Source organism: Dioscorea cayenensis, chromosome 6, assembly GCF_009730915.1.
Source record: "Dioscorea cayenensis subsp. rotundata cultivar TDr96_F1 chromosome 6, TDr96_F1_v2_PseudoChromosome.rev07_lg8_w22 25.fasta, whole genome shotgun sequence".
Lineage (NCBI taxonomy): Eukaryota > Viridiplantae > Streptophyta > Magnoliopsida > Dioscoreales > Dioscoreaceae > Dioscorea > Dioscorea cayenensis.
The window spans coordinates 2,642,352-2,653,797 of record NC_052476.1 but is presented as its reverse complement, the minus strand read 5'-3'; the positions used below and the strand labels follow the sequence as shown (position 1 = coordinate 2,653,797).

The window sequence follows — 11,446 nt, the reverse complement described above, 5'->3', positions numbered from 1 at the left end:
TAAAAGAAAAGGGGAGGGGAAAAAAACAGAATTCCAATTCCCATTCATAAATCATCAGATAGGCTGATAGTTTTGTTGGTCTAACAACAATACAGAGGAATCTACAAGTTTACTGCATGATGTAAAGATTGGATCCTTGCATGCAGTTACCAAAAGTGGAAGATGAAGCTTCCTTGACTTCATAAAAAATATGGTACTCCTGTTCTTGGTCCTCTCATTTGGTTGTTTTCCTCTGTTTCGGTGAAGAACTTGACCTCTCTTTCCTGTCATTATTAAGAGGGTAAACTTGATAAGTTTATGATCATATTTTAATTAGTCCATTTCAATCATGCGCATTGTAAGATTTACAAGTTCATTTTAAATGTTGAAGTGCATGCAATGACTGAAATAGCGGGAATCGTAGTAGCGTAGTAGCATACCATATTCTCGTTAAAGCTTAGAATAGAAGCAACGTTTCCACATCTGTAACAATAATTGGGCGCAGACCACACCTGGAATGCCAAGAAATATAGTAATTTTAAGACTTGAAATTATATTAAAGCAATCACAAGATTAGTTGGCTGGGATTCTTGAGCATAAAGTTGGCAGGGTAATTTATAATAACTCACAGTGACGAGGCCTTTGTCTTGAAACATGTACTTTAGACCCTCCTGGACGAGCTGGTGTGCTCGGCAGACGAGATCGAGCTTGTTTATATGGTTGAACTGCAGAATAAGAATACAGTAAACTTTTGTATTAGGAGCAGCGGATCATAGAGAAAGCAGGAGACAGCAAAGAACATGCCCACAAACCTCTGAGGTCACCCTTGACCCGAAAAGCCATCCTGCACCACGAGGGCTAACAGCCCAAGTTTCAATCTCTTCAGGGTCGCTCCACATTAGATCACAGAAGGGGCCCTCGTGAGGAATTTCACAGTTCCGGTCGATAACTCTCATCTATGAAGAAGGAAAGAAAAGGAAATTAATTTCAAATAAAAGCGATGGACATCAAATGGCAAACACTTGTAGAAATGGTTACACATCTATATACCAGGAGGAAGCTACTTCTGCCAGGTCAATGTTAAACTCAAAGAAAGTAGTGTTTGTGGAAAATCAGCAGGATTTCTATATGGCTAAGAGAAATAATACTGGATTGCAGAAAAACAGAAAGGAGGTTTTCCAACATAGAGTTGCAGTCTTGCAGACTTTGGTTCTCCCTGTCACATAACCACCATTTCCAATACATTGCCATAAATCTTAAGAAAAAGTAGGAGGAGATGTAGCACAACGTCATTCTTATGTTATGGCATGCTTATACCACTGATGGAGTCCAACAACTGATAATCATTTTACAGAGAAGCACTACCATCAACATGTGAAATCAATGAATTGTAATATATTCTTCCAGTTTGCATGTAGAGATTAAAAGGTTTTAATGTTGATTACAGAGAATAAATCATAAGAAGCAATGAACCTGATCAATTGATCGTATATCAGGAGAAAGACCACCATGGACACAGAGAACCTGCAAATCCAAAGCAAAAAAATCAATACTGAGAATAAGAATAAGAGCAAATAAAACAGCAACCAAGAGGGAAAGGAAACTGCAGCAGAAAACATAGGTCATCAGAATGTTTAAAAAAATGTTGTCTTACAGTTCCATCTATGATTGCTGACAATGTAAGGTAGTCAAAAACATCTGTACAGTATCGCCATGCGTTAGCATTGCCGTATTTCCTCTGGCACTCATCATAAAAACCATAAACCTACAAAAGATGACAAACACTTAATGCATACATATCATAGAGAAACTTCTGCAGCTTACAACAGTTAACTAAATATGCAGGCAAAAAAGGTATGAGAACTTTGAGGTGCATAATCACTGCTGCAAACTATAGAAAGGTAAATTTTTGCAGGAATGGCAAAATAAGCACAAGAGGCCTATTCTTTTTCTAGACTGGTGTAAAGGGGTTTAGAACTCAAAGCAAGGGCACTGTAAATACTATAATTGATTTGAATTCAGAACTCAATATAAATAAAGCAATTCAGGAACTCTGAAATCATACTGGAAACAAATATCTAATTTCTCCAGGCCTTCCCCTCATCCCTATTGCTCATCAAAACTTCAAAGTGCAAAACATTTTATTCAGGGCAACACACAGAAGCTTTCTTTTCTATGTAAACAATGCAAGACAAAAAAAATAATGCGAAAGGAATTTATTTCTTATGTGTGATATCAGCAACAAAACTTCATGAATTAACAAGCTCTCGCACAAATTACAAAGGGTAAGATGGATGGCAGATGAACCAAATAAATACTCACTACATGATTGGGAAAGGCAATTAACAATTTTCAAAGCACAGAGCAATAACAAGATGGTTAGCTAAGAAGGCTGAAAAGGGGTCAATCAGTTATTTTATAAGCTCTAGAACAAGATTAAATATTTTTAACTGTGATCATGAGCTGCACTTAAACACCGAGTAAGAAGTGCAATAAAGGAATAATGTTAAATCTTTTGGTTCCTAAACATGATGTCAATGGTATGATAAATATGGTATCCTGACAAGCATTACAAATGCAACATGGAGAATAAATGTTTCACAAAATTGTACTCTAGGATGACAACATACCTGTGTTAATTGCCTACTTTCATGATTCCCCCGCAAAAGAGTTATATTTGACGGGTATCTAAAAAAATGAATAAACAAAAGAAAGAGATTTCAAACCCCTCAAAAATGGCACCCATGTGTTTAATTAAAATGAGTAATTAAATAACCACAAAAGGTACAAGACTTTAGAAATAAGAAGCTTCCAAGGAAAATGTATTCCATTGGATAAGCTTCCCAGGAAAATGTATACCATTAGATATCTTCTGAAATTGAATTATAAATTTTAGTTTCACTTCAAGGCAAACCAATTTGGCAATTTGATAATTTCATTGTTTCATTGACTATTTCACTTGCAATTTTTTCATACTAAATTCTTTTTTGAAAAAAAATTTAAGAATTGACAATATATTTTCCATAACTCAATACATATACATACATATATATATATATATATATATAAATGGATGTATGACCCCATTTTGCAGAGGGCATTTGCATCTTACTGAAAAGGATTGTCCCTATATGAGAGATTGCGGTTGCTTTGAAATCACATGGTCTTTTCTTTCAGTATTTACACTAATAGGAAACATGAGATAATTTTAGTGCAATATTTGACATGACACTTTATCCAGTATTCATTAGTACCTAATTAACATGACGAAAACTACACTCCAAGATCACCTAACCAACATAACAATTGAAGCAATGAGTTTTGTGCCACCATTAATTAAACACACAACAGAGTATGCATGTATCATTGTTATTTGTAGCATACCTGGCTTTCAGAAGCAAGAGAATTGTAAAAACTTCCAGACTGTTATATCCACGATCCACAAAATCACCCTGGTATTAATTTCGATTTGACATACAATTAATATTTGATTTGGCAGCATAATAAATAGTATAATTTGCAATGCATAACATAGTTGGTCTATGCATCACAAGAAACTCACCATAAAAATGTAGTTTGTCTCAGGAACGTGACCTCCAGTTTGGAATAGTTTCATTAGATCATGGAACTGCCCATGGATGTCACCACATACAGTGACAGGGCTATTAACCGGTTGGACATTTGATTCTTCAATAAGAATCTCCTTGACCTGTGAGATTTAAGATTTAAACACAGCTGATTAAAAACAATGCTTATATTTTCTATCTCTTCATGCATGTTAAATCTCTTAAAAATACAATAAACACACAACACTGATTGATAACAAACATCTGCTCTTGAAACATGACAAGAGTTATGCAATCATTTGTGCAAGCATTTTCCTCCACATCTATGACCAATTATGCTTCAAGCAATAGAGATCCAACATATTGCACAGCAAAGCAGGCATGATTATACCCAAAAAAACTGCTACATATAATGCAATAATTCACAAGAGCCACATAGACTACTTGAGTAGAGCTATGCATCCATTTGTGCAAGCATTTCTCTTCACATATACTTGCAACTATGCTTTAAAGCATAAAAATCAACACATTTAGCTGCTAATCAGGCATTCTTATACCCCAAAAATTCTACATAACATGCGCTAATTCGCAAGAACAAAATCTACGAATTCGAGTTCGATCAAAGTTTTTATTTTGTTTTTTTTAACCTAATACCCACCCAGATTCACAAACAACAAAAAACACCAAGAAAAGCAAAACAGCAAACCCTAGTTGGATCACAAGCTATAAAATCCAGCAAAAACCAAACAAACGAAAGGGAAAAGAGGGAGACAAAGGTACGTATTCGCAGAGGAGCTGAAGCTCGTCCTCCATGAGATGCTGCCCATCCTTGACCTTTGATATCCATAGATCCAAATCCATGGCTTCGCCGCCGGCCGGCCGCCCTCGAATCCCTCGAAGGGAGCTCTGAAGAGAACGATGCTGAGATGGCGAGGGATTTGAGAACGAAAACGAGGAAAACAACTCATAATCAAAACGAAAATGAAAGTTTCAGGCCTTTGAAAAAAATGGTCTTTTTCTTTGTTTGCATTTACACCCTCGAAGTTACCTATATTTAAAATTAGCTTTTCTTGGATTTCTAGAAAACACCCTGAAATTTTTATATTATTGTTTGAACAAAACCACTGAAGTTAAGTATTTTAACATATATACCCTATTTCCTGAAAAATTTTCCGAACTTACACATAAACCCTCATAATACTTAATTTTTTCCCCTTCAAATTCAAGGCAGTTTGCCCGCATTATTATTAATCATTATAATTTTTTTTAAAAAAATACATAAATTATAATTTATTAAAAATAAAAAGGTAAAAAAAAACAATACCACAAAGCTGAGTAGAGAATAAAAACATCTGAAAGAGAACAAAATAACGACAAAACACGAACAAAACATACATAAAAAATGAATGAGCACAACAAAATACATCACCAAAAAAAACTTTAAAATGACACAAAATGAGATAGAATAAAAACATCAATCTCATACAGAATCAGAAAAGTGCCCTGGTCTAGGTCAATTGCAAAGGTTTTCATAATAATCATAAATCAAAATGTAAAAAATCATATAGTGCGTGTGTGTATATATATATATATATATATATATGAGCAATGCTATATTTACATAATAGATTTATTGAATAGATTTTCAAAATGAGGTGGCTCGCCCTCAGCGTCTTCTTTTTTATATAAACTTTAAATTCAAACTTTAAAAATCTCTAAATTTTTAAAATTATAAAAAAGTTATAAAACAATATTTAAAATTTTAAAATCTTTAACCTATATAGAATATTATATCTAAAATTTTAATAACTTATGACGTATTTGCTATTCTCGAATTAATTGCTTGTCGGTCTTTTTGTTTACCAAAGTCTCCTCTAAGTCATGTATGCAAATGATCGAATTTAGCTAAATTTGTTTTGTCCATCCGTGGGATATCATCTAAACCCTAAATTTTATATTCTAAACCCTAAACAATAAATTGCAAACCCCCAATTTATAATTTAGGGTTAGGGAGAGAGTTTTTGGTTTATCTTTTACCATTAAGGGTTTAAATTTAAAATTTTAAATGATAAAGAGAAATTTTTTTTTTTAAAAAAAAAAGAAGAAGAAAGAAAAAATGATGTGCATGTTGACATGGATCTTAGTCATATCTTCTGAAATATCTATATATATGTAGAATATATATATATATCTATATAATTATATATATATATATATATATATTTATGTATGAGCATCAATCATCATATTAGTCTATGAACACTGATGCAGGTTGTTGAATTTCAATCCAACGGTTGTGCACTGTGCAATAAATAAATATCATTGTGCTTACTGTGCCCAACTATGAATGTTCTACGAATGTTGACAGTTGATTTATTTTCCATATATATATTTATATATTTATAAACCTCAGTGTCTTGCATATATTCCTTACTGTAACTAAGTGGTAGTGAAGTTGCTTACATGCCAATATGTATATACATGTATAAATTTTTTGTTATGACTTATGAGCATATATATATATATATATCGATAAACATCTTTTGTATATATTTTTGTCTCTATTAAATATCTATAATCTATTCCGTAACAAGTGAAAACTGTGAAATACATACTTGCAGTCTTTTATATACATATTTTTTTAATATAATACCTAAATTGGTCCCTTTACTTTTCTCTCTCTTCTCTTTTGGCCCCTCTATTCAGAAATGTGCCCCACTAATCTCTTCTTTTGAAAATGACCCAATTTAGTCTCTCTACTCTTAATCTCTTCCCATATAGTCTCTCTATTCTTGAAAATACAGCGTATTTTAAAGTAGAAGGGACTAAGCAGAACTATTTTCAAAAGTAGAAGGACTACTTGGGAGCATTTTTGAGTAGAAGGACCAAAAAAGAAAAGAGACAAAAGTAGAGGGACCAATTCGGGTATTATACTTTTTTTTTTTCAAAAAAATTTAAACATCTAATATTTTATATAAAGTATAAACTATCACAGGTTACATTTGTGTAGTTAAACAAAGTTATATCCCCAAGAGGACGCATGTGTAATTTCATAGGTTTTGCGGGTTATATATGTAAAAACATTCAGAAAGAATCTCGTGTTTACTTAACGTGTTCCGCGGGGTATCACACGCAGCCACGAAGAATCCAAAGCGTTCTTGTCTTGAAGAAACTCCCGGGCAATCGGAGACGTTATCGGATCCGGATCCTCCGCCCGCCGACGAATGGATCCGCAACCCGCATCGACCGTTCATATGAAATCCAACGATGATCATCCCTCCGACTACGCCCCATACCCTAAGCTCCAGCCTGAAGACCTCGCTCCACCGCCGTCGGCACCGGCGCCGCCGCCTGCGATGCCGGCAGGATCCAATCCCTACGTCTCGACCTCCCCCGCTGGCGCTGGATCTTCAAAGAGTACGTTTTTGTTTGGGATTTGATGTGAGATTTGAGTTTGGTTATTGATTCTTGGATAGGGTTTGGATTTGATTGATCATTGATGTGTAGGTACGATGGAGTCGGTGAAGAACGTCTTGGGGAGGTGGGGGAAGAAGGTTGGAGAGGCGTCCAAGAAAGGGCAGGATCTTGCTGGGAATATGTGGCAGCATTGTGAGTTTCATGGCCTTTGTTTAATCTCTTTGTGATGTTTTTGTTTCTCATGAATTCTTGATCAGTTTCATGGTTTTATGGTGTGTTTTGGATGGCTTCTCATTGAAATGGGATGTTCAGAATGATCCCAGGTTTCTGATTATTTCCATTCAATTGACATTGTTTAGATTGCTGGAGATTGTTCTTATGGGGTTTCGATCGGTTTTTCTCAGCGTTATATGCCAATGCATATGTTCAGATTTCTTTCTTGTAACTTCTTTTTTTATGAAAAAAATTTCTTGCAACTTCTTTACTAGAAAATTTGATGCAATGGTAATTAAATGCGTATATACATGCATTCATAGTTCATATATGTATTCATTGTTCTTTCATTCAACAATGTATATGGCAAATGACACATTTCGTATGAGATTGAGAGAATGTGGATGTATTAGAATCAGGCTGTTGTGCAATATGTGTGTTGTGGATTTGAATATATTGAGCTGCTGAATGTGAGATGCACGCAAAGAATTATAATTGTGTTGAAGGAATTGCGCTTTTGAACGAGCTTTTCTTATCTTTTATTAAATTTTTGTTTTCATTTTTAATAGAATGTGGTTATTATTGTTTATAAAAATTGATGAATAGTATTATTGGTAGTGGTCAAGATTAGTGTAATATGGTATACTTATAAGTAGAAAATTTTTTGGATGTCCATGCCAAACATCTATCATGTCGAATGAGATTGTTATCCAGGTATAGTGATTTGCTTGTGTCCAAGGCAGTTGTGGTGATTGCATCTTCTGAATGTAGGGAAACATGATGATGATAACTGTAGACTTAAGCATCAAGACTTAAAATTATCATTTTTTGGAAGCAATTATAAGTGTTTAATTTATTTTTCTTATGATTGAGGAGATCTTCATTCTCCTTGAGCTGTTAATTGTGGATCAAGGTTTTATGTTTTTTGTATTTCATTCTTTCCATTAGCGTGCATCATGAATATCTTCTAGTAAGAAATCAATCCAAGGTAATGCTAGTGAGACTAAATTTTGATTTATAAATATGGAATATCTGCAAGATGTTTTCTGAAAAAGTTATTATGCAGTTCGCTGTGCTTTGCTTCTTTTTTATGCCCTTCGATATTATAAAGGTCTACGACTTGGAGATGATCAGATCTTGTGATGAGAGGCACATATGGCCTTCCAAAGCATTGAGCACTTTCTCTATCCTTGTTGCATTTTTCTTTTCACTACCTTTGAGACTTTATTTTTGACCACATCCTTGGGTACTTTGTTTTCTTTAGCATTGGATAATACTTAACATGTCTATCTATTTATTAATCATTTCACATTTTCTTTCATAAGTTTGAGTGCTATGTGTTTGCAATTTGTTGAAGTTATATATTCCGCTGGTTTGTTTGCCTGTGTTCATCATTCTCTTGATAGTATTCAGAATCTTTTATGATGCAGTGAAAACAGGACCAAGTATTGCTGATGCTGCGATGGGAAGAATTGCTCAGGGAACCAAAGTTTTAGCAGAAGGTGGTTATGAAAAGATATTCCAGCAGACTTTTGACACACTACCAGAAGAGAAACTTAAGAAGTCATATGTGTGCTATCTATCTACATCTGCTGGCCCTGTCATGGGAATTTTATATGTCTCTACCTCTAAACTTGCATTTTGTAGTGATAATCCTTTGTCATACAATGTTGGAGAGAAGACTGAATGGAGCTATTATAAGGTGTCTTCATCCTACTTTCTTCATTGTTTCCTTTTTCTGCAATATGATCCTTTCTGTTTTCAGTTTTCATTAAGGATTGATTTCCTAGCCAACAGATCATACATGGAGCTAGTCTTGAAATTTGATTGTTGTGAACAAGCAGTATCATTATTTTTATACTTTATTAGGCAAAATTTGTTTTGTTTTTCACCTAGGTAGTTATCTGTTATTTTCCATATTATAGCCTTAATACTTACTTTTCTGATATGTCGTCTGGATTGTTGCTTGGATCTGAGTGCTGACAAGGCTGGCTTCTTGGAATATTTAACAGTATAAGTATTACGGGAATTCAATAAGCATGATCTATAATTTCATCAAGTCATGGAGCTTCAGCACATTAGCAACATAGAAATTTTGTAGCTGACCCTCTATTTTAAAACTTTACATAAAGTTCTGGCTTTCTTCTTGCAAAATATTCTTCATCCTAATGCCTCTTTCTTTGTCTGCCTGACCGAACAATTTAGACTCTTAGTGCCTTCGATTTTCTGCTTATCAATCACAGATGCTTTTTTCTCTTTGATTTATTTCCACTTTATTAGTCTTCTTGCAATGATTTCTTGCATGCAGGCATGATTTTATGTAAATCAAGTACCCAAGACTGATTTTTTTGGGGTTAATTGTTATAAGCATTGATTGGTCAGTATGAATTATAATTACAGATTTAGAGTGAACTACTTTTCCTCATAGAAGCTTTTTTCCAGCCTTGATACTTTTATTTATGCATTGTTTTAATTGTATTTCCCTTATAATTGATAACTGCTATACTTTTTCTTTACTACCTGGAAAGGTTTCCGAGTCTTTAACAATTGTTTTACTCACTGTACTTCTTTGTGTGGACATAATTATCACTTTTTCTTTTTCTGATAAATTTCTCTTGTAATCAAAACAGGTTGTGATTCCCTTGCATCAGCTCCGTGCAATCAAACCTTCGCTGAACCAAGCAAACCTTTCAGAAAAGTATATCCAGATCGTCTCGGTTGACAACCATGAATTTTGGTTTATGGGCTTTGTAAACTACGACAATGCCATAAAACATCTGCAGGAAACAGTACCCCATTGCACATGATCTCAGACTTTCGGTGACGCTTCGGGCGGTTTTTAAAATTTGTGCAATTTTTTGAGAGACTGGCATATCAACATGAGAGCTATGTGCAGCAGAAACTGAATGAAACAACAATTTGTATCATTTCCTTGAGCAAAATACAATCAGAAACAATTGTTTTGCTTGGGTTATGTTTTTTTCTGTCTGGTTACAGTCTTGTAAGCATCCAATTTTCCTTTTGTATTAGCTAAATGTGGGTGTTGGATTTTTAAGATTTACTGCTTCATTGTGTAAGAATCCATTCTTGGCTAGTTGCAGAATTTTGCTCATCTTTAGTAATGTGTAATGTTGGAAAGCTTTCATTATCTTGGTCTCTTTTTTGTCATGTTACTTAGTTCCTGAAGGTTTCATCATCAGTTTGTTTGGTTTAGTTTATGGACAATTTTTAAACCTTATTGAATTATTTGGTAATTAATTCATTTGTGTATTTTGCCACTTAGGCAAATAAAAAAAGATAAATATTCAGAAGTAGCAAGCACAAAGTTGAAAGAAAAGTAGTTTTTTTTAAAAAAAGAAAAGAAAATGCAGATAAAAATATTATACAAGATATTTTTTTTTTCTTTCTAAATTTAAACACTTACAAAACAAAAAATTAAATAGAGTGTGGGAAATAAAAGAATGATAAAAAATTACATGAGAAGAAGTTCATCCAAAAGCTCTCTTGGTGAAGTTTTAGAATGATGTATTTACATTTAAATTGAGTTACCAAAAGTCTATATATTCATATGTGGATGTTAAAAATAAAGGTTTTATGTATGTTACATGCAAGTCAAGAATGGAACTTCATGCATGTTAAAAACACCAGTGAAAAATAAAACTCGGGGACGGTAGTTTGTAAAAAAAAATAAAAAAAAAAATAAAAAATAAAAATAAAATTCAAGGCATATGTTTTACTCATTTAACCTTTTTCTTACAATTTATTATCAAACCATCATAAGAAGCGTGTAATAATATGGGCATCAGTGGAATCTCACCTTCACATAAACGAACGGTGGAATTAAATTCAAAAAATGCACGACATAAAAAAAAAAGCCAAAAGCACAACAACCCAAATTGAGCAACAAACCATCAAAACAATAACAACAGCCTCAATTTCTAAATTAAAACCAACCAAACTAAACTATCCACAAACATTAGAACAAACAAATCTCAAAATAAACCAATCTAGTTAATCCCAAAAATAAGCTCTCTATAAATAAACAACAACAACACTAGTAACAAGTCTAGCTATAAATATCTCCATAAACCATCAACTCATCTCTCATCACTTACCATTCTCATCATCAAACAAACTAACTAACAATGGCTTCTCCTCTCCATATCCATCTTCTTCTTCTCCTCCTGCTCTTCACCTTCCTCACCATCACCACCACCACCACAACAGCATCACCCAACCACCCAAGATCATCAAGAAGTACAAGAAGAACA

The 11,446-nt window shown here is 33.7% G+C and overlaps 2 protein-coding genes across 2 annotated transcripts; one reads left to right on the top strand and one right to left on the bottom strand.

Annotated features, from left to right (window-relative positions):
- Positions 1-4,531, bottom strand: LOC120263862 (phytochrome-associated serine/threonine-protein phosphatase-like). Its single transcript, XM_039271836.1, has 10 exons — positions 4,326-4,531; positions 3,542-3,688; positions 3,364-3,431; positions 2,610-2,667; positions 1,634-1,744; positions 1,453-1,503; positions 792-935; positions 609-704; positions 420-491; positions 1-263 (listed from the first exon to the last, which is right to left on the bottom strand). The coding sequence occupies exons 1-10, from the start codon at positions 4,404-4,406 to the stop codon at positions 180-182; spliced, it is 912 nt and encodes a 303-aa protein (XP_039127770.1). The 5' UTR covers positions 4,407-4,531; the 3' UTR covers positions 1-179.
- A 2,136-nt stretch (positions 4,532-6,667) lies between these two features.
- On the top strand, positions 6,668-10,278 carry LOC120262794 (GEM-like protein 1). The gene is made up of 4 exons (XM_039270681.1): positions 6,668-6,962; positions 7,053-7,154; positions 8,606-8,877; positions 9,806-10,278. The coding sequence occupies exons 1-4, from the start codon at positions 6,770-6,772 to the stop codon at positions 9,980-9,982; spliced, it is 744 nt and encodes a 247-aa protein (XP_039126615.1). The 5' UTR covers positions 6,668-6,769; the 3' UTR covers positions 9,983-10,278.
- The last annotated feature ends 1,168 nt before the right edge of the window (positions 10,279-11,446 follow it).

Excerpts from the sequence above, each read along its gene's own strand:
- LOC120263862 (XM_039271836.1), bottom strand. The coding sequence starts at position 4,406 with ATGGATTTGGATCTATGGATATCAAAGGTCAAGGATGGGCAGCATCTC. Across the intron at positions 3,432-3,541 it reads AGACAAACTACATTTTTATG|GGTGATTTTGTGGATCGTGG; the intron begins GTGAGTTTCTTG and ends AATTAATACCAG. Across the intron at positions 492-608 it reads AAGACAAAGGCCTCGTCACT|GTGTGGTCTGCGCCCAATTA; the intron begins GTGAGTTATTAT and ends TTGGCATTCCAG.
- LOC120262794 (XM_039270681.1), top strand. The coding sequence starts at position 6,770 with ATGGATCCGCAACCCGCATCGACCGTTCATATGAAATCCAACGATGAT. Across the intron at positions 6,963-7,052 it reads TGGCGCTGGATCTTCAAAGA|GTACGATGGAGTCGGTGAAG; the intron begins GTACGTTTTTGT and ends ATTGATGTGTAG. Across the intron at positions 8,878-9,805 it reads CTGAATGGAGCTATTATAAG|GTTGTGATTCCCTTGCATCA; the intron begins GTGTCTTCATCC and ends TAATCAAAACAG.